A 26,433-nucleotide genomic window follows, 5' to 3' on the forward strand; every position below is an offset into this window, starting at 1 on the left:
GCCACATGCTGTCAACTGACAATGAAATCGCTTGTACTCAGAGCTCAGGTAACAACCAATCATGGCTCAGCTTGCGAATGTCACATGAACAAACCCTGAGCTATTATTAATCATTCCCTTAGCACATGCGATGTTTATGTCACTGGACAGCAAGTGGCAAAATGTGTTGGTAAAGGTATTAATTGCACATGAAAAATGATTATCAATTATAAACAAAATATTGACTTTTAGCCACTTGCTAAAAAAGGTAAGTGCCCCTTTAAGATTTGCACATATGTTTCCAAGTTTCTTGTAGGGTGTTTCCATGTAAGTGTGTGAGTCCTTGTGGCATCATTGTGAGTCACGGCTCGCCGGAGAGCGTCAGCACAACAAACAAGATGACAGCAGGAGTGTTGCTGGCTGCTTGACGCAGCTCATGTAGCATCTTTCACATAACAGACACAAGTTTGTGTGCATTGCAATTACAAAACATTGCAACCTTAAGCAATACAATAAAACAAATCTTTTCACAACCAAATAACTGCTATTTAATGCTCAAGAGACTAGCAGGTGGAACAGCCCAAAGATTAAAGGCAACATTTGATTTGCAACTAATTCATTGCCTTTGACAGCTATACTTGTTGTAGCTGGCAGTATTTAGAGTATCCAATACACCTGAATGTCAAAACCCTGTATTGAAATTCTTTAAACCCTAAAAGTGTCACTTTCAATCTAAATTCTAAATGTATGGACTTGCAATGTTTTTTCTGATTGTGCATATTTGGCATCACAAACAACAATAAACAATATAGATGAAAATGAAGTGCAACTGAGCAAAACGATGTCAGCTCATCAAACCTGATTTCTAACCAAAAATGGCAAATTCTTACTGAATATAGAAAATAATATGATCTAGAAAGAGTACAAAATAAAGATGAAAACCTTCAGTACAAAAAAAGACTGGCGTTGATATCATACAGTATGTTTCTATCAGTAAGGGAGAATAGTGTCTCATGGGATATAACAACTGATGTGAAATCAATTTCTTCTTTAAGTGTTTCCTGTTAATGATAATCAGCAAACAGCATACTTTGCATGCTTGAAAATGTGAACAAAACTTTTTCTTTTGAGTGTTCCGCCCAGTGCTTTAAAAAGGAGTTCATTTCCAAAGTTGTAGTGCCCCCTTGTGTGTTGGGGTGTTTCTAATCATGGCATCTAACATGCAACATTGCTCATAATAAATAGATGCATTCAGTATGTAGAATGAATGATTTTAATAACAAAATGTCCAACAACAGGTCCATACAGTTCACTGCAGGCTATAATTCTATCATATGAAGTTGATGATAGTGATGATAGTGATGATAATGATGATGTTATCGCCATTAGATGCTCTTCATGAGCTCAAGTCCTTTGTAATATGGATTAGATTTATTTTTTTTAATATACATCTTTTTTTTTTTTTTTTTACTTTGCTCTGTGATTGATGCTGTCTTTGGTGACGTTTGGGCTGATGCTCCGGCACACTGTGATCAAACCCCGCTGCTGAACTTTAATGGCATTCTCTATGGAGAGAAGAAATAGGGAGGGTAAACATATCATCCCGGATATTTAAAGCTATTGTATGTGTTTTCATCTTGAAATAATAGGTAGGTTACACGTTTTTTATGAACATTGTTGTAAAAGATGACAGCATCCTTGTCATCCTCACGGTGACTCACAATTGACCTACTTTAGTGATATAAAATCTACAGTATTTGGACCAGCTAGGACACCTTTCCTGTTATTAGCATTAGCATTGATACAGCAGCAGTGCAGTTGTGTATGGCGCTTGAAAAAAACAAAAAACAACACTAAAATGATCAGTCGTGAATTATTTTTTAGTTTCTTTGTTTTGTCTCATTACCTTCTTGTGGATTGTTGTTGGTTTTATTCTCTAATTTCAAGACACATAGAATAGTCAATGGTTACAAATACAAAATTCTAAAATATAAACTGTCATGGGCGGTGTTGAGAAAAAGGCTATATAATTATAATTGTTGTAACCTATTTAGAATTTGTGACTGTAAGATAGATAGGTAGGTAGGTAGGTAGGTATTTTATTTGAATGTTATTAAAATAATGCATTTATCATCACCATTCTGTGAACACCTACTTAAAAAAGGGGTCTTTGCTCATTTAGGCCACTGTGTATGACCGACCTAAATCCCCCTTTTGAACTAAGCATGCATACACAATAAACAGATAGCTGCCAATAAGACCTGACAGTGGTACATGAGGAAAATTACGTCAACAAATTGAGGTTGACAGTTGTGTTGGACTTGAATTCACCCGAGCCAGCTTGCAATGCAATTTATATTTATGGTCATGTTTTAGTTGGAGGGGCCCTAAAGGAAATCACACAAAAACTGTTATTCTCTCCTGCTGGTTTAATGGATTCCTACAATTTGAGAATCACTGAGGACCAACAAGCTGCAGGCAAATACTTCTCTAGCCCATAAATGGAAGTTTGAAGATTTACAGAAAAGTGAGCTCCCTCTAATACAGTACACCCCTTGGGTTCTGTTACAGTACTTGATTTAATATGACTGGACAGCGTTAAAGGCTAACTATTAGTCACAGCCACGGAGTGATGTGCTTTAGTCTTTGAATAATAGTTTGGGGAATTCAGTAAGAAACACCCCCACATGAAGTCATCACGGTTCATGAATTGCGTGATAAATATCTTGGCAGTTGGATAACAGAAAAATGCAGCCGTGGAGTCAACAAATGAGAAATGTCAACAAAGTATATACAGTATTTCAAAAGTAAATTGGGTATATCAGTATGCATCATCTGACAATTGTTAATAAAATAAACATTTTATACAGAAATATATCAATAAAACTAGATTGAGACGCAAAATATGAAGTTTGAGGAAGTGAACCAAAGTTAAGCAAGTGAAAAGACAAGAAGTGGGGCAGATTGACGTCAGAGATGAAGCTATGTCACTTTTTTTTATTGTTGTTACTTCCGCAGTCCTTTTGGTTGCGGGAGAAGAGGAATAAAAAAGACTGTGCCATTTCTCAGCCCACAGGTTTTATTTTGGTGCTCTGTCGCTTGGTGAGTCAATGCAACGCCCCTCAATTACCTCCCACTCCATCGCCCCCACAGCCCATCCTTCCCGCCCCTCTGCCCACGCAGCCAACGCACTTTGACGTCAGTTGCCGTTGAGGTGGCGGCGTTGCTGCCGGTGGTGGGGGGTCTTATGCTGTCGCCCACAGAGTACTTCCTATACCACCTCCCTCCCGTTTCTCTCGCTCCATCCACGCCCACTCATGTCTTGGCCGGAATCCTTTCCCTCGCTCTGCCTATCACAACTAACTTATACACATCACTTCTTCCTCATAAGGCAATGTGATACCAGGAAGAGACTTCCTGCTTCTCTTGACAAATATAAAACACTCATCTCCTTAATTTGCACTAATGTCAAAGTAAAGCAATAATTTATGGAGGGCAATTTACATTTTATAAACCATTAAAATGCTCACTGGCAACCTAACTTAGATGGTCACTGGCACAAAGACAAACAAGGATGGAAGTTTATGTCATCTTATTTTGAAAAATTGCTTAACAGATAATTGGAAAAATTAAAAATGTGCACATTTCGCAAAGCCAAATTCCAACACTGTATACATTGTACATATTTGCTGTACCATCTCAAGCAAAACTGTATATATTTTTTTTTTACTTGATGATTTTATATTAATTGCAAGATTTTACTCAAGCAAATATCCGTTACAAGCGTCATACATCATGCGATTAATTAGGGAAAATGTTGTGATTAATTACTCCAAAAATTTAATTGCTTGACAGTAAAAATGTATTCATGTTATTTTGGATGGTAATGCTCCTCGATGTTATTCATCTATTAACTGACAATGTGCATTTAAGGTTGCATCTGCAACGATTTTATATTGCGATAACATGCAGCCCTAATATGTATAGTATTCATATTTGGATTTGCCAGTACCGCTGCACAGTTTTGGAAGTCTTTGTCTCAGTGTCAATGTGTATTTTTAACTTTCAAAAAATGGGCAATCATTGCAAAACAGTCATTTATTTTGTTGGCAACATTAAGCACATAATGATAAGTTAATATCGGAAAAATCACCTGTAGAGTGAGTTCCATCTGACCCTAATTTGACCTTGGCGGCTCGATCATGTGACACCATGCGAGCCAATCGCAGCCCTTCGTCCATGAGCGTTTGTTGCATGAGATGGCGACTCCAGGTGGTCGGGTTGGAGCCGTCGGTGGCGGGGCACGGCGATGGCGACTGGTTACATTGTGAGCTCGTCATGTCTGACAGGACAGACAGCAAGGGGGCGCTGTTCGTAACGTTTTAGAGGCAAGAGGCAGGAATAGTCAGACATGTTAACTGTTTACCTTGTGACACGCTGTCCGGACTTTCTGCAGACAAGCTATCATCGTCTGCCCTCTGGTTCAAGGCCTCTGTGCCATCTGCCCCATGGAGTGATGACGTGCTCTCGGGGGCGGTCACCTTGAATTGAAAACACACGGAGTTGTTTGGAACAATTTTTTTTTCTTCGCAGTAAATGAAAGAATCACAAACAACTCCCACAAGAGGGCTTTGTCAACTCACTTCGAGCCTTGCTCTTTTCTGGGACGGCACACTGTTCTCCTCCACATTTGACCTGTAGGGTCACAATCAAAAGTAAGTCTCGAGTAGTTTGAATATCTTAGTTCCAATCTTGCCCTGCTTTTCACTTTATTTGAGTACACGTCAGAAAAAGTATTGTATCTCGAGCCAATCACAGCAACAATTGTTAATGCTTTGTAGCACAGTAAAACATGCCAAAAACGAGTAGGGAAAGCCAACTTCAAAATAAAGCTTCTTTAACCAAATAATAAATGGAAAAGAATGCCTTGGTACGCTTTCATTTTGAAGTTGTTCCTGGCAGCGTGTCATGGCGTAACAGCTCGTTGTCCCTTAGCTGCAACTGTTACTCCCGATACTCAATACAAACAACACAACATTGTTCTGTTGTTCTGTAATCATGTTCTATCGCCAATTCCAGGTGCTAATAAATGACTTAAGTATGCTGACAATGACATACATCACCAATTTTTATTGGCGGCAGAGACTCCTGTTATAGCTGCATCTAGCATAAATAAACCGCTTTCAAGCAGAGCTCTCATGCTCCATTTAGGTTGGCATGATAGACATATGGCTGCTCACTTTGATTCTGACAGCATGACGGTTGTGGATCCTACAGATCATATTTTAACGGATCACGCTGACTCAAATGTGCTGTTTCATCCAGCAATTTCATCTTACACTAAAACTGTTGGGAAGAGATTTGGCGGGAGAGATTTGTGTAATGCTATGCACTGTTTGAATTTGAGTTAAAAAAAAAAAAAGGTTGAGCATCAAAACAATTATAAAACCTGTGACCTCTATCTTGCACGCCAACACCCTTTGTGATGTCATTGTCATTGCTGTAGTGGATAAAGCGACATCCATCCCATGAGTGACTGCTCCGAGTCCGAAAGTGAGGGCTTCTGTTTGGATTGCTATTTTTTTTACCTTGTTATTTAACATATGATTGCCATAAAACGCCGGACAACAGTTGTAGAAATAAGTTAGAGGAAATTGATCTCTGTATCTTGTGAGTCACAAAGGAGCATCCATTTCCTCCCTCAGAATAAAAAAAAAAAAAAAAAAAATGGGTACGGTCCTGCCATCTTTTATCATCCAATCAAGTAACCTGCAAAAACAGTTTGATTACCGTAGTTTCCACACTATAAGGCGCACCAGATTATAAGGCGCACCCCCAATTAATGACACATTTTAAAACTTTTTCCATATATAAGGCGCACCCTCAATTAATGGCATATTTTCAAACTTTTTCAATCACAATATAGTAATACTCAAAGTAATAACAATAATAACTCAAATAATTACTCTAAAGTCACAATAGCATAATAACCCAATGTCATTATGACCAACCTTGTTCAACTGTAAAGACACAAAAGAAACAGGTAAAGCTTACTTTATCAGTTCATTCCCCATCTACGAATCCCAATCTCAATATTGATCCAAATATAAGGCGAACCTGATTATAAGGCGCACCATCAGCTTTTTAAAAAAAAATTAAGGCTTTAGGGTGCGCCTTATAGTGCGGAAAATACGGTAATATACTAATAGTATGAAATAACACGACTATACAATAAGACATTTGGTGATAAAGTGTTATCTTACTTCAGCCATATTTTTAGGAGCATTAAAATACATAAAAAAAAGATACTTAAAGTTGTGGTCAGATTAAGATTCACATGGGGTTTAGCTGTAATATTGCATCATGTTTTGGGACATTTTACTTAATTGGTCTGAAAATTACTGTTTATTCAGGACAAATAATGCATGTTTGCTTATCTATTTATGCAAGTGACCCTGTGAAATATTTTTTTACAGTCAAGTACCCCTTAACAAACACAAAGCTTTTTGGATTAAAAATAACTCAAATAAAACAGAGTGCTGTTCCATTTGGGTATGATTTAATAAACTTTGTAACTACATTTGTAATGGTATCACTTGGCAACTCCAGAAGATAGAAGGTAACATCATCTGTTCAATTTTCTCACCTGCCAGAAAACTGCATCAATAATGATGATAAGGTGTCTCAATATAAATCTTAACAAAACAAAGGCCTGCAATGTTTTGCAAAGTAATCACTACTACACAATTTAGGAAAAGCTTTCATGTTCCAGTTAACTTACTCTTAATTTGAAAAGAAAAATGTACTGTTCCTGTCAAGGCATTTTAGTGTGAGGCTGAAAGACAAACACGCCTTTCTTACCGTGCATGCTTGAGAGTGGAAGTGTAGGCACATTTTCTCGCCACCTGCCGGGCTAAAGAGAAGAGTTCCACCCTCCTGAGTAAAAGGGCGTTGTCACGCATACAGAACTGGGCTGCAGCCTCGTTGATGATCAACTGAGGAGAGATGACAGGTGGGAGGTCTGATCATGATGCACAATGCTACAAAACATCTATGCTTTGGGACTGTTTTACCTCATGCTGTGTGAGTAGCTTGCCTTCTCTCCGCTTGGAGTCGAACCGTCCGTAGATGAGGCTGTACTTGCGTATTTCCTCTTCCTTCTTCGCATCCTGAGAGGCCATGTTGAAGATGTGACCCACGGTCTTGGCGATCTTCTTGTTTATCCTCAGCAGACTCTTCACCTCTGTCGGGTCGGAGCGAGGCAGAGTCCTGAGGAGTCTCTCCACGCTCTCTGCCACGGCGCGGCTTGTCTCCACGTCAAGTTGTCCTCCGGGCCAGGCCGACAAAGGGCCGGAGACAGAAGATGAGCTTGGAGATGTGGAGGGACCGGGAGGACCTACAGGCACGTGTGGCGGGCTGGGTGGATCCTCTTCGACTCCTGGCGCAGAGGCTAAAGCACCATTCCCGTCAGGCTCTGGGGTGAGCCAGTGTGGGTCCATGGGGGACAGTTTTTCACGGTAGTGTGAGTCTTGTGGCTGAGGGGAGGCCTGAGAGCAAGGGCTCCGGGGGCTCCCGCTATGCATGGGCGTGAGGCAGGCCCGATCCTCCCGTTCGCACGGCGACCCCGGTTGCCCGTTACTCAGAGACTTCCTCGGCCCGCTCGAGGATCCGCTCGGACCTGTGCCGTCCACTTTAAATAGTGGGATCCCCCCAAGGGAAGCCAGGCCGGGCTGGCTAAAAAGGGCCGGATTGGCCGCCCAGTCTCGGAGGGCCTTCTGCAGCCGGCGCACGTGCAGAGGCTTGGTGGCCATGCCGACCAGGGCCATGATTTCCAGGAACTCGTCCTCGGCCGCCTCGCAGAGCTGCTGCACGTCATCGCCGCCCTGCTGGATGAAGGTTTCGTAGTAGGCCAGCAGGTTGGCCCTTTGCAGCACTCGATATAGCTGCAGCTCCCCAAGAGTGCGTGGCAGAGACATGGCACGCTGCATGCAAAAAGATGAGCACAAATGAGACCTACTGTACCTACAAAAAGACATTTAGATGCGACATTGAAATGTCTTACTTTCGAAGCGGACTCATTCCATTGGAAACATTCCACTGATGTGGCATAAGTACTCAAACTTTGCACTTAAGTCAAAGTATGTACTAGTTTAAAAAAAAAGACTGACAAAAGTACCGATTCAACTCCTGTACTTTTAAAAAGTTCTTTTTTTTTGTCTTAAAGTACAATGTTTGCATAACTTGGCTGTTCGCACACAAAGTATGTCATATGTTGTTTTCAGTGCTAGAATTGGCTTCACTTTGATTAAATCGAAACCTAATAAATATTTGTGAGTTTTTCATATTCAACCGGGAATTTCAGAATGCCAGAAGTGTTTTAGCCTGGCATGAAATAATGCAGTCCTTACCAATCAAAACAGCCATCAATGATCTCAATTTTTTTTCTTGATTTTTTTTTCCGGTCTCCAAAGCTCCCTGGTTAACAATCCTCCATGTGGCATCTGTTTTTTTTTTGTTTTTGTTTGATTTTTCCCAGGAGTTCCAGGCAATCAAGATGTTAAAACAACTGTTGACTACCTCTCCCTGTTCATTTGTTTTTACACGGTTGAAAAGGTACTCGCCAATTTTTAGAGTTAGGAATGAAAAAACGGGTATCTGCTATTGATATATACTGTATGGAGTAAAAACAGTCATCACACAAAAACTCAACTCATTTGTATTGATGATGCACGTGAATATTGCACTTCAGTACGGTAACTAATGTTTACGCTTTTTTTAATTCCCACAACTACTGTATTTATCAGTCACAAGTGTTACCATTGTTCTTACCTTCTTCAGCCCAGGAAACAGAGTGAGGCTGCTGAGAAGTCTCAACAGACGTCTCTGTACAGATGAAAAATCGATTTCGTTTAATCCTTACAGGCATACATGCGCCATTGAATATGTTGCTACTGAGCACATTGCTAAAATTGCACCGGCTGTATTTTCTTGTTTCAAGTGTAATCTCTTACCTTGAAGCAATAGCGTCAGACTGGCGTAGTAAATCCCCTCAACCTTCTGTGGCTCGTCTGAAATCACTGGCAGAAATCCTCCTCCGGCGCACCGTATTGGTCGCTGACTGCCTCTCTTTCTCTCTCTGTGTGTCTGTGTGGGCTGGAGAATGACGGGGGCGGACTGCAACGCGCCATCTGACCGAAAAAGAGCCTTCCTCTCCCGGTAGAGAGGCGGCTTTCAAATTGGAGATGTGGGTGGTTGTGGTGGGGGCTCGGAATTAACCCTCTGAGTCGCCAAGATGTGTTGACAGGAGTGCGGAAATGTTGAGGGGGATTCCAGTAACCCCCAAGTGAAAATCACGTCAATTACACGGTTTTTATTTATTTTATTGTGCATACCTTCTTAGTTTGAAAGGGGTTGGGTGTGTCATGTACAGTGGCCAAAATGAGCAAAGACTCATTTGTTAAGGAGTTCACAATTTAGTGTTAATACATTAATTATTTTTAAATTAAACCTAAAAAAATATTTTCTAACCATCCATCCATCCAAGGATATCATGCAAAACATGCAATCCATCCATCCAAGGATATCATGCGCCGACCACTTCAGATAATCGCCTTTAAAAAAGTTTGCATTTAGTTATAAATAAGTATGTATAAATAATATGCAGCAACAAAGCAAGAACATACTGAAAATATAAACTGCGGTCTGTGAAACTTTTTAATACGAGCCAATCAGAGCAGTACTCTCAATTTCGTTGTTTACTCGTTATACAATGACAATAAACGTAAATGTATTTGCCAATTGCACTTTGTCACTATAGACATCTGGTTAGCCTGGTCGTTAGATGGCGGTAAATGTGTGTTGGAGTCAGGAAAGGTCCAGCAAAAAAAAGCCAAAGAAGAAGCCAGGAGGAAGTAAAAAAATGAACAGAAGAAGAAGAAGGTGAACATAAAAACAACACTACGGACACTTGGCTCTGTGTTCACAAACAAGGTTACATACATAACCGAGAGGTAAATATTCTTTGAGTATTTTTAATGCACATGAAAAACATATGCCTGGCTTCCAAGTGTCCAAATTGCCTGATCTATTCCCGCAGGAAGGGGAACCAGTGTTTTTTTTTTTTTTTTTTAATCAGCTAACTGTTACCACACGTCGCTAGCGAATAGTTAGCTCATCGGTGACACGTTTTCCCGTTAAAGGAAATCTGTAGTTTTGCCTGTATTTTATCTTTGCATTTTTCCTGCATTTAACAAAAACGCGGACAGGCAAAGGAACTAAATTCAATTCATTTAATCCTACTGTATGTATTTCCTTTTTGGTGGGGTGTTTCCTAAGGCTAACAAGCAAGGCGATTGCTAACATTAGCCGCCTCCTGATATGAACATGACACTAAGTTGAATTTTCGTCTCATTCCATCGGGAAATCTTTCCACACATTTTCAACAAGATTCCTCTTTATATCGGCGTTTAGTCAATGTGTCGCTACGATTATTAGGCAAAAATAACTTTAAAAGACAGTTACATACCTTGTTAGTGTGAAAAGCTAATATTTTGAGAGTTAAAAAGAAAAAAATCGACTCCATAATTTCTTCATACGGTTCCTTTTATAGTTTCATAGACAGACAGCGGTCACGGGGGACATATACAGATCCAGTGTTATGAAATACGAATATTAGTACACAGTGCAGTTTTTGTGGACTATATTTATTGGTTGAATTGAATGGTAATTGCCATTTTTCTTTTTTTTCCCCACTATATTTGGTCAATGATCTGCAATAGTTTATGATTAAAAAGCATGTCTGAAGTCCAAGCCAATGCGGAGGGACTCCCAACACTTGCCACACAATAACCTCTGACAGTTTTCTCTTTTGGTGAAAGCTGTTTGTGATGTATTGAATTTTTATGATGCGGAGTGGGGCGTGAATCAATTGAATGGTTCACAGCTCTATATCACTTAAAATGTCACTGGCAGATTCTTATAAGGTAGACTTTTAAGTACAGCTCTTTTATGGGACCTGACTTCTCTAGAGTAGTGGGGGAAGGTGTTGAATGGAACTCATGCAAGCACTTTGAGTTGCATTTTGTATATGAAAAGTGGTATAAAATAAAGGTGAGTTAAAAGGTGAATAAAGTGTTTTTCCAATGATATGAGACTTTTTCATGAAACAGCTTTACAAAAACTAATTTACCAAACACATGTTTTTTCTCACTCTTTGGGCTTTGTTTGTAACTTTGTGTCTTTTCTTTTTAGATCTTTCCTAGCTGCATCATGGGAAATGTTTAAAAGCCTGAAACAGTTGCTGATATGGGGTACATAAGAAGCCCCCAGTCTCACATTGGAGTGAGGGTCTGGGGAGAATATTGCAAGAGATTATGGCTTTAGGGGATCATCTTCCTCAAGAATCTATTTTCACCGCTCCGAAATAAGAGATCGGAAGATGGCGAGGGTGGCAGCTGAGAGGGATATAGATGCCCTTGCAGATTCCGATGAGGAGCTCACTGATGGTGATTCCACTTCGGTAAAGGAGCCCAGTCAGTGTGAGATGAACGTGGCGGAAGATGACCATGACTACGCAACTTATGGCCAGGACACCACAAACCCAGCCACGCCGCATGACTCCGGAATTGGTGATGTGGAGTGCTGCGGCTCCACAGAGGGCAGAGATGAAACCGAGGAGGTTTCTGATGGGGTGGAACACGAAAGCACTGATGATCGCGTGAGCTCCCGCGTCATAAATCAAGAGGAGGATGAATCTGCGAAAGAGCAGCACATGAACGGGGAGTCTACTTGGAGAAGCTTTGGGTCGGGGAGGAAGTGCAAACTGAGGGGTGGAGGTTCCATTTCAGAGCAGAGCAATCAAAGCGCTTTCATACCACCCTCTTTTCAAAAAGGCAGTTTCGTGTCAAGCGGCGGCAGGCACAAGCAGGCCCGCAGACGCAACCATCACCACCACCAGCTGAACCGCGGCCGCAGGCGCTCGGGCAAACAACTGGTCTTTGCTTTGAAAGAAATGTTTTCGGAGTCTGTCAGTGTCTGGTGCATCTCCAGCATCCAAATGATGATTGAGATTATTGTCACCTTAAGTCACAATTGTGGTGTTGGTGTGGAGACTGGGGGGTTGAAACTTTACCGCTTGGGACAGCACCTCTTCGGAAAGATCACGGACATCCCGGGAATGAAGGCAGACGCCAGTCGGATTTTAAAATGGACAAAATGCACAGGCACCGATGTAGCGAATAAAGTTGTTCGCTCCCTCAAATGGACTAAACAAGCTGCCTTATCGACTCTCAGACTTCTTTATGCTTTGGTCGTTTTCGGATCTCAGCGGGTGAAAAGCGTCTTGGTCCACCTTGGTGGAGAGAGGGGAAAACGGTTTTGGACAGCTATCCAGGATTCGCGTTTTTGGAAGAGGGTGGTGCTTTTTGTGGAAAGAGTCAGAAAGTGCTTCAGGAAAGACGGCGACATGCACACGTCCGACTTCGAGTCACCGGGACGGGCCGGGAGAGGCCCGCCAGGTCAGGAACTGGAAAGACTCCTGGCCCTGGCAGACGTCCCAGAAGATGAGCTAGATCCATTCACGGTGCTCGGTGTGGAGATCCACGCCACTGAGGCTGAGTTGAAGAAGGCCTACAGACAGCTGGCTGTCCAGGTATGCCGGCTGAACAAACACTGTTCAAATCGTATTATTGATTGTCTTAGATGAGATGAGATGAGAGGATGACTAATAAATTTGTCTCTTAACACACAAACGCTTTTTTTTTTTTTTTTTCATACTGTCTCTTTTAGGTCCATCCAGACAAAAATAAACACCCACGAGCTGGTGAGGCGTTCAAAGTACTGCGGGCTGCCTGGGATATTGTCAGTAACCCAGAAACACGAAAAGAATATGAAATGTGAGTCGTCGTAACATGACGTAGCGTGGTAATGGCTAGCTGCATAAAGTCCTTTGTGATATACTCTGCTGCTTGTGGCTATTTTTCTGCAGTTGGAACTTAGTTAAGGTGGTGGGAATTATAATCAGTTCCAAATAGCAGTCGCCGTTAGCAGAAAACATTCAGGGTTCTGCTAGAAAGCATTGATTGTCAGGAAAAGGCGACTCAGAATGCGTTTTTTTTTTTCCTGGTTTAATCCAAGGCACTTTTGAATGAATGCAGGCATGTCCCAAATCCCATTCATCATAGGTTAAGGTTATTAATTCTGAACACAGCCACATTCCCATGATATTATCTTAGGTGTTTATTCTTCCTTAGCTCCTCAAAAAATTAAATACGTTGAAGCATCAAACGTCTTAATTTGAGTTCATGTACTTTAAAAAATACGTACAGGTAATAAAACGGTTAATAGGAATGTAGTCACTTATATTTTAATGGATTCAGAAGCAAGCAGCTTGTTCGTCCTGAATGTTTTTGTTTTATTTTTTAAACGATGCTTGATGGGGTTTATCATGTTTTTAGAGGTTTTACTTCAGTATCAAACTTCTACGACCTTTAACCTTTTAGTAAATGGTTCTGTAGGCTTTGCTTTCGGTTGAAATTGTCTTTGTCATCTCATTATACATTCAAGTCCAATTTGTTCTATCCCATCACAGGAAGCGCATGGCGGCGTCCGAGCTGTCCAAGTCCATGAACGAGTTCCTCACCAAGCTGCAGGATGACCTGAAGGAAGCCATGAACACCATGATGTGTACCAAATGTGAAGGCAAGCACAAGTATGTATTCACACACGGCAAAATAGTGCGTGCGCTCACGTAGGTGAGAATGACATGCACCAATACGTCCCTATTATCGCAGGCGCTTTGAAATGGATCGAGAACCTGCCGAGGCCCGCTTCTGTGCTGAATGCAGTCGTCGCCATAGTGCCGAAGAAGGTGACCTGTGGGCAGAGTCTAGTATGTTGGGCCTTCGTATCACGTACTTTGCCTGCATGGACGGCAAAGTTTATGATATCACAGGTGACGTCGCTACAGTCATCAACAATAAAGGCACTGTGGATATATGGTAATGTGGCTATGTTTGTAATATTCTATTATTCTGATATATTTCAGAGTGGGCGGGTTGCCAAAGGATAGTCATCTCTCCAGATACACACCGCGTGCCCTATCACATCTCCTTTGGGTCCAAGAACAACAGCAATGCCGCCAGAAATCGGTGAGATGCATTCCTTGGACAGAATATCTTGGTCATTAAACTATGAATGCTGCAACTTAAAAAAAAATATATATATATAATTCCTCTATTGTTTTATATATTGTCTTATTAGGTTCTGTGTTGAAGAGGTGCAATCCACATTTATCTATTATTATCTATTTTAGTCTGTTCTTCCTTTTTACTCAAAGGCCACACTCAGAGCATGGTCCCGGTCCAGCCAGCCCGGCAGATTTGCAGGACTTCTTCAACCGCATCTTCAAGGGAGCAGCCCCCACTGACATGCCAGCCAACGGGGGCTTCTTCCCCTCAGGTCCATCTCATCACCCCCCATCTGGTGCCGGAGCTCCTCCGTTCTCTCCTCCCCCGGGCCCGACTGGCTTCTTCATGCCGGGGGCCCAGCGGCCTGAGGCCGGCGAGTCGTGGGCCGAGGGTGGCAAACCTCCGCCTCGCAGGAAGAAGAAGGTCCGCAAGCCTTTCCAGAGGTGAGGTCTGCTGAAATTTGACAGCTACATGAAAAACCCAGGGACACATCCAGCACAGGCCGCTTTGAGTCTGGTTGATGTTGCGCAGAAAGGGCCGTGGTCCCTCAAGATCTGAAGATGAGCTATTGGCTCCATTTAACACATTGGAAGGCCCAAGAGGTGCCAGTGATGTTGCGTTACCTCTCAGTTCACCTTAGTCTGGTTTCATCTTCACACTGACTGTTGCCTTGCCGTTCTTCTGCAACCTTTTCCTATCAACTCTCACAATGCATCAGTTATTCATCTGCTCCGTTCACTGACACACTTTTGGAAAGTAAATCTTTGCAAGCCATCGTGGAAGCAGGCATGGCTCCCCATGATCATCTTATTGATATGACTATAATCACCTTGTCAGCATCACTCCATCAGAGTTACATCACTAAATTGCAGGTAAGCAGTCATGCTAGCATTTAAATGAAAAAAACAACAACAAAATCTATGTTATACTATGAACAACAAATTTGTCTTTGAGACACTGAAAATCTTAAGAAGCGCAGTCCCAATTTAAATATAAGCATATTGCTGTCATCGGACTAAAATCCCAAGTCAACATTTTCAGGTTTTTGTTGTTGTTATTGGTGTTTTTATTTATACGATTGGTCAGTCCAAAGTGTGGGCGTTATTATACAAATTAACCAATCAAGGGTTTTGAAAATCACTTGCTAGCGTTCACGATGCAATGTTAATGGTTGAACAATGTTGCCATCTTTGGTGTCACCTAAAAAAAAAAAGATTTGGGCAGTGTCTGATGCCAGCGATTCGTTAAGCGATGAATTCCAAAGCAAAATCCACGCATGTTTTATCAGTGGGTGACTATTTTGCCACTTGCTTTTGGCTCAAAATGGCATCTCAGTGCCTAACCAATCACGACTCATCTGCTTTCTGAGTTCGGATATGTGATATTGATCTATGAATTGTCAGGCATTACAAGTTCGCTATGTGTTAATCACATGGTAGCCCTGTGAGCAAGTAACTGAAAAAACAAGATGGTTGAGAACTTTTCTTTGACTGTATGCAGGGCAATGCAGTAAGCACTTCTGGTGCAGCGGTCAGAAGAGTTATTACAAGCTACTGAACAAAACCTTCTATAACTAGTTTGCCATGTTGTCATTGTGCCAGAAAATTTCCGGATATTCGCGTTCCACCTCAACTCAACTTGAAAGTTCTGCGTGCATTGCGTGCAAGTCGCATTGGTTCCAAAACCGTAAGCGACAGGCTTGATGATTGGCCTATACTGCCCTCTGTCGTTCATCCATTTAGTTGTCTCCCCACCAGTTAAAAAAAAAAAAACAACCTTGAGTACTTTACACGTGGGTATCGCCACAATTTACATCTCAGTGCCTACTAAAGTTGTTGAATTTGGGTGGTAGCTACACATTAAAAGCATGGAAGAGAAATTTCATTTTGAGTAGTTGAATTTGGGTGGTAGCTACACATTAAAAGCATGGAAGAGAAATTTCATTTTGTCTGCATTTAATAACATGAGTTCTCTACTGTATGCTACTTGCATTCCTTATCAATGCAAAGCGTTTACACCCACTACGTAAAGACGGCCAGATCAAGCGAAGTTTGGCATTCGTATTAGCTTTTCTTTAAAGTGAAGAATCCACTTTATACTTTTTTGCGGTTGGGCCTCATACACTGTTGATCCAAGCTGTTCCGTGCAGCTGCACACAAAGTGAATGTTAACTGCATTGTAAAGCTTTTGTAGGTCGGTGCGTTTCCCCCCCAAAACCAAAATCATTTTAGTCTGTTGAAGCTGGATGCTGCCACTGTCTTCTCCTCCGCAAATCGCTCATCTGTTATGCATTTGTGGTTTCCGATCAGATGAGCCATGCCAGAACCACAAAGGCGTGTAAATGCTCAAAATGAGATTGCTCCTTCGGCAATGACTCTAGAACAACGCAAAGAACAGGTTTGATATTTTCTTCAGAAAGTTGCACGGTTTTAAGTTTGGGCTTTGGTTTATTTTTTCCAATGATGTGCAATTTGTAGTCTGCCGTCCTTTGTTTATGCTTTGGTTAATTTGACATGAACATATAGAAAATTTGCATTTGTTAACTTTTCACATTCACCTCAGCATGAAAATGTAGATTGATGGACATAATGGCTGCTGCTTGAAAGTTGAAGAAGACAACTGCAATGTCAACACTTTTTATTTTAATGATTTTATCAATATGCAGAAATATTGTTAAAAAAATCTGACAATCATCAGGGACTTGTGTTCCCTGGCTGGCAGACCATTTTAAAATCTCACTCTTGAGTAAGTTCTCCCTGCTTTCTCTGGTTTTCAAAGTAAAGATAATTTCCTAAATGCAAAATGTTTGCCCTGGTTTGTATGCATGTACGCATACACTCTTCACAATGCATATATCAGCAACATTGACATAAATACATATCATAGGTCTATTATGATGGACTACAAATGGCCTCTTTTTTTTTTTTTTGACCAGTTAAAGGAAGGATGTTGTCTTATGCGATTGGATCTCCTTATAAGGAGGTGTTAAAGAGGTGAGCATGACTGCACACCGCTCCATCCACTTGACATATTTATAGCATCTGACAGGTCAGCTCAACAATGAAATGATACTTTCCATAGTTACCGCTTGGACTCCTGCTCTTGAGGTCGAGTCACCTTTCCATTCCTTTCAGTCATTTATGCCAATTTACATGATCCTGTGGAAGGCAGGTCATGAAAAAGAAGACCTTGCCTGTACATTCTTTTTAAGAATATTGACGCAAGTGAATCCTCACTTGAATCCGCACAGCGTTAAATCATTTGGACCATTTGTCATATATGTACAAATTCATATATATTTGGTTAAAAATAAAAAGTTAGTTAAAATATCACGCCATCTTTCATGAGAAAAGAGCTGAATGCGATATAGGTGGCAATTAAACTGCAACTTTCCTCAGCGCTCCCATGATGCTGCCTAGCTGGGAACAGTCTCTATATGCCACCAGGCCTCCGTAGTTAGCCCAGCGGTCAGCACCTTTACCTTCAGTGTAAGGCTGGTGATAGGTCAGTTCTACCTTTGCCTCAGAACTGCACTTTAAACTCTGCGTCAGGTCCACCACACCCCCTCCGAGCGCTCGGAGCAGAGCGTGAGGCGCGCAGGAGTCCCACTTGAAGGTGCTGCCTTCAGAGAGGACGTAAGCGTCGGCCAGGCCCTGAATGACGCACAGGATTTTGTAGCCGGCTCCCGAGGCATACATCAACTTTTCTGGTCCGCACAAGGAAGCCAGACTGTCCTTAACAGCCTGCTTCTCGCTGGAGCTGAGAACCACCGACAGTGCCTGACGTCCTTCGAGTCCGCTTTTGGGCTGTGACACTGAGCATGCGTTAACTTCACCACAGGAAACACCCCAGAAAATCTTTCCCAGCCAGCTGTGGAAAAACAAAGAATTGGACAAATATGTGTGTGTCCCCAAAAAAGTCACATGAAAGCAAAATTAAGCATTGACCAGCATATGTGGACCTTTGCTGAGAAAGTGAGTCTTCTCAAACATAGAATTGTACATAATGTGTGGTTAGGAAATTAACACACAGTCATTCTGGAGTTACAATAAAACAATTTAGCAAGAAGTTGCTTCATGTTCCAATCATTTTTTTTAATTTGAAAAGAAAAACGTACCATATTTTTTTGACCATAAACAACACCGTGTATAAGCCGCAGCGGTAAAAATTGAGCAGAAAAACAATTTTTCCCACGGATAAGTCGCACTGGACAATAAGCCGCACGCTGTGGCATCAGATATTTGCGCAGAAGAAAAAAAAAACCCTGCTGATAAGCCGCACTGAACTATAAGCACACCATCACAAAGCATTCAATTTGTTATGCTGAGACCTGAAGGAACCCAGTTAAAATCTCCAATACACCCTAAAGTGCTTTCGCCCACCCCCAGGGGTACTTGCACCACCATTTGAGAACCACTGGTGCAGCTTGTGGTTCTGCATGAGAAGTAGAGTAGTTGCGCAGCTCACCTTCCACCTGCAGGGTCTTTGCGGTTGAACGGCTGGTTGATGACACCCATGACGGGCTCGCCTGTGCTGCGGAGGTAAACCCCGATGAGGACCAGAGCACAGTGTAGACCTGAAGGTGACAGGTGGCCCTCCTCCAGAACTTCCTCGCGGCCTTCTATGTACTGACTGGTGGCATCTGAATCAAGCAGACCTCAAACACTTAAAAGCCCCGTTGACATTCTGCTTCCCCGCACTGTTGAGTAGGTACTCACCGATTGGGTCGATCCAGATGCCAAGCTCAGAAGGGCTGAGCGGCACTGTCAGTCCCTCCATGTCGGTATCGATGGTGGCCGGGTCTTGGTGGATGGCTCGTGCTAGGAGCGCTGCCGCGGTCAGATCGCCGTCCAGCACCGTAGCCAGCAGCGCTGCAGTTTCCTCCTCGGTGCCGCGCACGGTCACAGTCACACTCTCACCTGCAAGGCAGATCAGGCATCACGTCTTCACATTAACATTCGCTGCCATTGACGGCTATAGACGTCACCATTTTTACTGGACTCGCAGTGAATGAGTTGATAGCAAATGTATCATGCAGCGTTGTTAGATTTCATTGTGATTCGGTCTAGGTAATTACCAAGTCCATTTTCAAACTTGTTGGATTCTTCCCCGTGAATGAAGGCGACCATTTCCGGGAACTGAACACAGAGCATTTTAACAAGAGGGGGATATAATTACCCTTGCATTATTCTTGAGTCAAATGTCACCTCCGTACCTGAGTGCCAACATCATGCCGGATCACCTCCTGGATCACGACGTCCGCCAGCGTCTTGAAGTCCTGCACAAACTTCTTGTTCTTGTCATCTCCGGTCTTTTCTTGGACCAGGAGCTGGAAGAGGAGCGCCTCCTGTCTGCAGACGCGGGCCACAATGGCGGCTTTCTCCGACACTCGCAGCAGCAGCCTCAGCAGCTCGGCCATGTCTGGACCTCACTGAGGAGATTTTAGTCAAAAAGAAGTTGAAGTGTGGCTTGTACATTCTGAGCTAATTATAGCATCAGAAGAATACAGGGCATGTGAAGGGAGCGTGGTAAGTGTGGTGGAAGGATGTGGGTCACTGCATTGACTAAATGTGTCACCTCTCTCTAAGCCTTGAGATGGGAAGCATTGCATTGCCTTAGACCGGTGCTTCTCAATTGTCTTTTGCACCCCCCACTGAGTGATGTGACTATAAATGAGATTCTTGTCTATAAAAATTGTATCCTTTTTAACATCAACAAAAAATTCAGCCAATGTTTACTTTTTACAGAGGTTGAACAGGTTACAGCTTATTCTGAATCTGACAAAAAAGTATCAACGTACTCCAAAAAAATCCTGATTCAAACTAGAAAATAATAAATGAAAATTGATCTGCAACATTAACACCCATATCTTAAATATTTCAACCTGAAGAAAAAGGTATAAAAGATTGTGCTTATCGATTTTCTAAATCACAATGATTAAAGAGATTAAGAAAAAATGTTGACAGCAATATAAAGTTCGTTGACAATGGGAGCGCCACAACACCACCTGGTGTCGTAGATGTGCAATTACACTACACAGGCAAAGGCACTGGCAAATATGTTTACGTACTTGCAAATATTTGAACATATTTGCAAGTACGTTCTAACGTATGTAATTTTTTTTTACAGATTTTACTTTATCATTATACTTGTAAATAAATGCTAAAAAACTGCATTTCCCCCCATAAAACCATGTTGACTTGCGCATGTGCATAACCTGAGGCATTTTTGAAGAACGAATTACTCATCTGGTCAACATAAACCACGGTAAAGGTTTCACTGTCAAATTTATTCACGACTTACTTCGGTGAAATTACATTCATTCAACATAACGACAGTTTATTTAATTTTATGGGTATTGTTAAACTTTTATACTGTACTTGCATTTTTAAAAAAAACATGGGACATATTTTTGGAACCAATCCATTCCCATCACCGTATAGAGGTTTACGCAGGCAGCTGAGACAGTGACTTAGATGAGAGCAATATAATAACTATAATAAAATAGCATACCGTGGCTTAATATCTTCTGAAGATGCAAAAAGGCGAAGTTACAGAAGCTCTTAATTAGTCCTTGAAGAATTTAACACGTTTATGACCGATCGAGTAATAATTGATGGGCATTATATCTCTGAGGGCGGCTAGGGGTGCAGTTAGCATGTCTTCAGTTCACATAGGCAGCAAAGGAATGTAAAAGCTTACCAAAAACACCCCGGGAAAACTGCCTTCTTGATCTCTCGTCTTGTCGTTCTCTGTCAAAGAACCCTTTCCCTGTTCCGTTAGCAACTACTCATGGGTCGTGATCGACGATAATGATTTACATGACAATTACTTTTGCAATACTGTAGATTAGTGGAATTTTTTTCCCGTACCGCTCCGGTTTCTTGACGTCAGACGTCAGGAAGGCGGGCGGCTGTGCATTCACGTTTAGGCAACCAGGAAGTGAGCACGCACACAAGCAAACCGGAAGCGAGGGGCGCAAGATGCGTTCAAGTGCAAAGCTGAGCGTTCACCTTCCCTCAGTTTGGAACGTCGTAACACAGACTGCAGGTGTGTCTCCAATCTCAATAAATTTGAATACTGTATAGTAAAAAAAAAAAAAAAAAGCCATCAATTTGATATGCTGGCCTTTAAAAATAAATTTACTAAAATTACCATTACACTTTCTCATTTATATTTGATCAAATTCTCATGAAGGTGCACTTTAAATTCAACAATATTATTAAAAAAATATTTAAAGGTAAGAAACGGGAATATCAATACGCAACACTTTTCCAAACTTCTCAGCACGCGTGTACGTTCTGAAATGATGTACAACATTCACAGGAAATCTTAATGTCTACGGGTGAGCGAGCCCAGTCAGTTTGGGATAGGCTCCCTGCCCGCTACTATAGGAGTCAGGCTACAGAAAATGGGAGGGTGAATTGTGCATATTTATTAAGCACAAAAGAAAATAACTGTCAAAAGGAGAATTCCAATCCTGTTTCAATAACAATGTAGCGACTATCAAATCACTTTAAAGGATGCATTTTGAATTTTTGAATTTGAATTTCGTTCACTTAACCGCTAAACAAATTAACAGTCACAACATAAAACAACGCAGTGGTGGATAATTGGATAATTTCTCCCAACTGGTTGAGTCAGATGTCATCATCACTGAACAGCTTCTCCTTGTGGTGAATCTGTGAGCTTTTGTGGCAAGGCCAACTTTGCATTTCATTCAAAGTTGACGTCCAAATCAAGTTCACGCCCTTAGATTTTTGTCCAAAAACGTCAACATTTTTCTCCAGGAATCTTCCTGTGCAGCAGCGTGGGGGGCGGTTTGACCCCCCCACAGATTAGGTACTGCAGGGAAAAAAAAACAACAGGACAGCAACCTGTTACACAGAAGCACACTTATGGTATTGCAATTTGAAGTTTGATTGTTAACAAACAAGAATCGTAAACAAAATATTGATAAAGGGAGCTCACTTTTTTTCGGTTTGACTTTCCAGAAAGACATTTTTGTGAGTGGCGTGTACGGTGGTTCAATCACGTGGCCAGTGCCGGGATATGACAAACATCTATGCAGGTGGGATTTACCAGCTGTTTTCAGGGCATCTTCAATCTGAAAAGCACATAAACCAAGCTGCATTTACTTACAAAGTGCAGCCAAATCTACTTTGAGGCGCAAAACTAATATCTAAGCACCACTTTTGAATTCTCAATGCTGAGAAAACTTTGGTCATCTTCACCCAAAATGTACATCAATGGACAAGCCAGGTTCTCAAGCTGCATGGATGAGACACATTTGTTATTTACACAGATAAATGTTTTTCATAATTTCCAACATGGGCTTCACATCACCTTCACTTGGGTCCCAGGAGAGTATTTTTTGGGTGAAGACATGTCCTTGAAAGCGACAAAACCTTTCTCATTCCATGGCCAATATCTCTGGTCACTGAAAATGATTCAGAAAAGAAAGTATAAGCTCATTTGGAAAGGTTTAAACATTTTTTTCAGAATATGAAAATATAAGTGCCACTATTCTATACAGGTTTCCCAGCAGCAATGTGTTTCTACGACCTACTGTAAACTATGACTTTCAAATACCTTCCAGATGTCTCAGACTTGCAAATGGTATTTGGGATTTCCAGGTTGATTCCTGCTGGGCCATTCATGCAAATCAAACAGGATAGCTGGAAAGCAAAGTGAAAGTCAATACCTGGTTTCTAATGGGTAACGTTGCATGCCACTAACGCGGGAGAAACGGAAAAACATTACGGTGATGTACATTCACAGCGGACTGAGTGGCCATTCGCAAGGCTAGGTAGGCCCCAAAGGAGAGGCCAATGATACCAATACGGTTGCCACAGATTTGAGAATGACCCTGGAGAATATAAAATGCCTCCTGAAAAAAAGGGAATAAAAAAAAGGGAAGCATAAGACATGTCTGTACTGGACTGTATATACAAGATCAGGAGTGTCCAAAGGTCACTGAGGGCAGCATACATGAAAGCAGACAGACATAAAGTTCCTGTTATTTGTTCTTTTTTTTTTTTTTTTTACTTTAACAGCTGAAACACAGTCGGGAATCAAATCAGTCAAGCAAATCATTGTATTCTGTTGATATAACGTAGTTTTTTATTGTTTGCTGCTACTGCTATGTCAAGGCTTTCTATTAAAGGAGACAAATTTCAGATTTTCATACTTCTAATGTTTTTGTCCATCAAACTTGTTCATATTTTCTATAGCATTGCAAGCAATGCCAAAGCATAATTTTAGTATAGTCTGCGGGCCGCTAAAATGACTTCCGGCCCACAGTTTGGGCACTTCTGTACTAGACAATAAAGTACTTTTTTTCTTCGTCCATTATGTCCCTGCAAGACATCAGTTAACTGCATCCCACCCAAACACATTAGACATAATCAGAAAGCCCGGGATGTCCTCCAGTGAGCACAGTAGGACTTAGACGAGTATCTTGAATGAGATATGTTTGCTACAGTCAACACAGATAAATTGGCCCGGTGTCAAGTAGATTGGATCGATTTAGGATGTTACTGAAATGAGAACCAAATCAAGACGGAATTAGGGATACAAAATATGTAATACTCCCACATTTATGGTTTCAGTCATAAAAATGTGACCCATGAAAACTTTTCTAGCACACTAGTTCTAAAAAGAGCCTTCCTAACTCGCACTTTGAAGACCTACAATTGCCTAACTTCAGGACAGCTTACCTTCAAATATGCATCCAAAGTGTTCACATCCAGTTGGATCGTCAGATCTTTGTGTCCCATGTAGGCAATGGACAAACTCGCTATGCCCCTGGACGCAGTTAAAGCCGAGCGGTACTCCATTAGTCCTCCACCCAAACCCCACAGGTCCAACACGGCCGGAAACCTGCCTGGGCCTGGCGAGAAAATGCAAGAAGATAAGAAAAAAGACTTTCAAAAGAATCACATCTGCGATCACATTTGCGCTCACCAGGCGGTAAGAATAATGTTCCCACAACTCCATTTTGGCGAATGTCTATTCTTCGAACACCTGGTGCCATGTACCAGCGCTCGATGGTTGCAACAGCCAATTTAGCGCTTTCGCTCTCTCCGGGAGAAACGTGACCCTCCAATAAGGAAATGTCCACTATGAATGGAGTCTTGACGTCATTCTTTCGCAATCTTTGAAAAACAAAAAACAAAACGATAACTGTGTTATTCATGGAAACAATAACAGCATGACATGTGGACGCTATGTCAAAAAAAATACACTTGAATGCACAATGTATTTGTGTCCGCCTGCCTTAAACCTTCCCTTTCCCCAGGAGCTGGATGCAGAGACCAGAAGAGACCCATTGGCTCACATCCCAAATATGAACCACCCACGGAATGGTCCCTACCTACTGTTGAAGGCACAAAAAAGAAGGTATGAAGAACCCAGACAGAAGATCACAAGCAGCAAAATATAGCAGAGGGAAATAATATATCCAAGTGTAAAATTCTCCATCTGTGGCTGACTGATACAGTGCTTGCGCTCCGTGGGGGAAATTTACGGTTCCAGATAAGTGTGCAAACATGGAAAAAATGATCCAAACTCTCCAAGTGCGCAGGAAAGAAAAAAAAAAGACGAGGGGCATTAGGAGAGTGAATGTTGCTCATTTTGATTTGCGCAATTAGATGTTGTTTGCAATAGCAACTCACTCCTGATTTGTTTGAAAGTAATGAAGGAAATTACTGTATTCCAAGTTATATTTTAAATTGTGTGACATCCTCTTAAAGGACATGTTAAATTAACTTTTTCTGTAAGTGTCTGTCAAAATTTGATTGCCAAGGGCTCCAAGTTGGCTAGGGCCAGCCCTAACTCATAGTAAACAACTACTGAAAACAACTGCAATTGACTTTTAAGAATCTATTGCCATTGACGATTACAGGCATCAAAATGTCATTTCAACTGGGCCCACAGTGAATGAGATATGCATGTTTCTCTTCAAATAAAAAAGCATTTCAAATACATGGAATAGGGATGATATTGTCAATTATTAGTATGTGCTGGGCATGACTCACGGTCGATAGTGCCATCTGCACTCGTGTTGTAGCGGCCAAAAGACTCCCACAGGTCGCCATCCTCAGTGCGCATTTGTGCGCGCAATGTAACCGGATGGCGTGGTGGCATAAAACCTGCCTTAATGCTGATTGGATCATCCATCAGGCCGCGGGCTGGAGCGGCTGTCAGCACAGGAGCTGGACCGGAACTGGTTTTCCATCGCATCACTGACGGAGACAAATATGAAATGTTTAAAGAGTGTGTACAAAATAATTGTGTTAAACAGCCCATGGGCAACTCTGGGCTGCAATCCAAAAAGTATTCCAGGTCAGGTTTTTTTGGGTAAAATGTCTGATGCCAATACAGTATTTGCCTGGTAAACTTTTGCTCTTTTTGTACTGTGCTGTACAGTAGACCCTCATAACGCCTAGTATCTTTGGGAAAAAGTCCACACAAAGCCTTCCAACCACATTTCAGGAGCAAGAGTTGAAGGAACTTTGGTTGTGGCAAGATTACACAAACATATTTTGGGCATTTTCTTACCTGCAGCACTATGCAGCCGGGATGTTTTCCTCTGTAAGTGAACATATAGAGTCAGCTGATTTTGTACGAGATGCTGGTACGCTGCCACTCGAATCCCAATCATGATGCTGGAAATGAAAACTAGTAAAATAAATAATCCTGAAATGTCTTCAAACTGGTCTCCACAGTCCAAATGAGGTTAATGATCCAGCACCAATTTGCAAATAATTCAATGTGAGTTTTAGGTTTGCTATTTTTTGTGCTCGGATCCAGTTTCTTGAGGTCTGAAGAGGAAGGCAGGCGGTGGTGCGTTCTCGTCAAGCAAACAGGAAGTAAGGGCATGCAATGTTTACAAGTGCAAATCAGACCCTCTGGCTTCTTTCATTTGGAAACATCACTATAAAACAGTTGCACGTGCGTCTTAAAGGGGAAGTCAACCCCCAAATTTTCTTGACTACAATATGTTATTCTATTATGATTATTATTGTATTTGTGGAATATGAATTAAACAGAAAAACTCACCCATTTTTAAGCATCTCGTTGGGCGGCCATTTTAGCACTTGCTGTTGACTGAAAAGAACTTTGCAGTTGCTCAGGTAATGACCAATTCAACTGTGTTATGAAAATAAAAGGGGGGTCGCTTATCGTGTTGACCATGCGCCGACAACTTTGGGGGATGAGGAATGCTCAATGTGTCGCCCATGGTTGCCGCCTTGGTTATTTTGGT

The 26,433-nt window shown here is 41.7% G+C and overlaps 4 protein-coding genes across 9 annotated transcripts; 1 reads left to right on the top strand and 3 right to left on the bottom strand.

Annotated features, from left to right (window-relative positions):
• Positions 1–1,238: 1,238 nt before the first annotated feature.
• nab2 (NGFI-A binding protein 2 (EGR1 binding protein 2)) lies at positions 1,239–9,173 on the bottom strand. Its single transcript, XM_088422473.1, has 8 exons — positions 8,991–9,173; positions 8,809–8,862; positions 7,053–7,961; positions 6,841–6,974; positions 4,623–4,674; positions 4,406–4,520; positions 4,133–4,321; positions 1,239–1,544 (listed from the first exon to the last, which is right to left on the bottom strand). Exons 3-8 carry the CDS (start codon positions 7,953–7,955, stop codon positions 1,447–1,449), a joined length of 1,491 nt encoding a protein of 496 aa, XP_088278599.1. The 5' UTR covers positions 7,956–7,961; positions 8,809–8,862; positions 8,991–9,173; the 3' UTR covers positions 1,239–1,446.
• Positions 9,174–9,911: 738 nt separating this feature from the next.
• Positions 9,912–24,566, top strand: dnajc14 (DnaJ (Hsp40) homolog, subfamily C, member 14). 4 transcript variants are annotated; one of them, XR_015866564.1, is made up of 8 exons: positions 9,912–9,989; positions 11,230–12,628; positions 12,766–12,872; positions 13,568–13,687; positions 13,770–13,930; positions 14,024–14,126; positions 14,315–15,037; positions 24,466–24,566. XR_015866564.1 is itself a non-coding variant. In XM_088422911.1 (8 exons), the coding sequence occupies exons 2-8, from the start codon at positions 11,417–11,419 to the stop codon at positions 17,754–17,756; spliced, it is 2,037 nt and encodes a 678-aa protein (XP_088279037.1). In that variant the 5' UTR covers positions 9,912–9,989; positions 11,230–11,416; the 3' UTR covers positions 17,757–19,597. The 4 variants fall into 4 exon arrangements, 2 of the variants coding, with proteins under 2 accessions (XP_088279037.1, XP_088279038.1); XR_015866563.1 differs by lacking the exon at positions 24,466–24,566 and adding an exon at positions 17,717–19,597; XM_088422911.1 differs by lacking the exon at positions 24,466–24,566 and adding an exon at positions 17,717–19,597 and having other exon boundaries at positions 14,315–14,608.
• On the bottom strand, positions 16,788–21,126 carry inpp1 (inositol polyphosphate-1-phosphatase). The gene is made up of 6 exons (XM_088422918.1): positions 20,868–21,126; positions 19,381–19,596; positions 19,243–19,303; positions 18,884–19,084; positions 18,633–18,807; positions 16,788–18,035 (listed from the first exon to the last, which is right to left on the bottom strand). The coding sequence occupies exons 2-6, from the start codon at positions 19,582–19,584 to the stop codon at positions 17,543–17,545; spliced, it is 1,134 nt and encodes a 377-aa protein (XP_088279044.1). The 5' UTR covers positions 19,585–19,596; positions 20,868–21,126; the 3' UTR covers positions 16,788–17,542.
• Positions 21,357–26,418, bottom strand: LOC148418998 (peroxisomal succinyl-coenzyme A thioesterase-like). Of its 3 annotated transcripts, none has more exons than XM_088422915.1 (12): positions 26,229–26,418; positions 25,728–25,834; positions 25,205–25,411; positions 24,444–24,540; positions 24,132–24,322; positions 23,885–24,057; positions 22,939–23,055; positions 22,758–22,843; positions 22,512–22,605; positions 22,356–22,436; positions 22,137–22,272; positions 21,357–22,010 (listed from the first exon to the last, which is right to left on the bottom strand). In XM_088422915.1, the coding sequence occupies exons 1-12, from the start codon at positions 26,240–26,242 to the stop codon at positions 21,910–21,912; spliced, it is 1,404 nt and encodes a 467-aa protein (XP_088279041.1). In that variant the 5' UTR covers positions 26,243–26,418; the 3' UTR covers positions 21,357–21,909. The 3 variants fall into 3 exon arrangements, with proteins under 3 accessions (XP_088279041.1, XP_088279042.1, XP_088279040.1); XM_088422914.1 differs by having other exon boundaries at positions 21,397–22,010; positions 24,444–24,543; XM_088422916.1 differs by lacking the exon at positions 22,939–23,055 and having other exon boundaries at positions 21,358–22,010; positions 24,444–24,543.
• Positions 26,419–26,433: the final 15 nt, after the last annotated feature.

The sequence above is a fragment of the Hippichthys cyanospilos genome, chromosome 9, assembly GCF_059441005.1.
Source record: "Hippichthys cyanospilos isolate Australia breed blue-spotted pipefish chromosome 9, RoL_Hcya_1.0, whole genome shotgun sequence".
In the NCBI taxonomy this organism is placed as follows: Eukaryota; Metazoa; Chordata; class Actinopteri; order Syngnathiformes; family Syngnathidae; genus Hippichthys; species Hippichthys cyanospilos.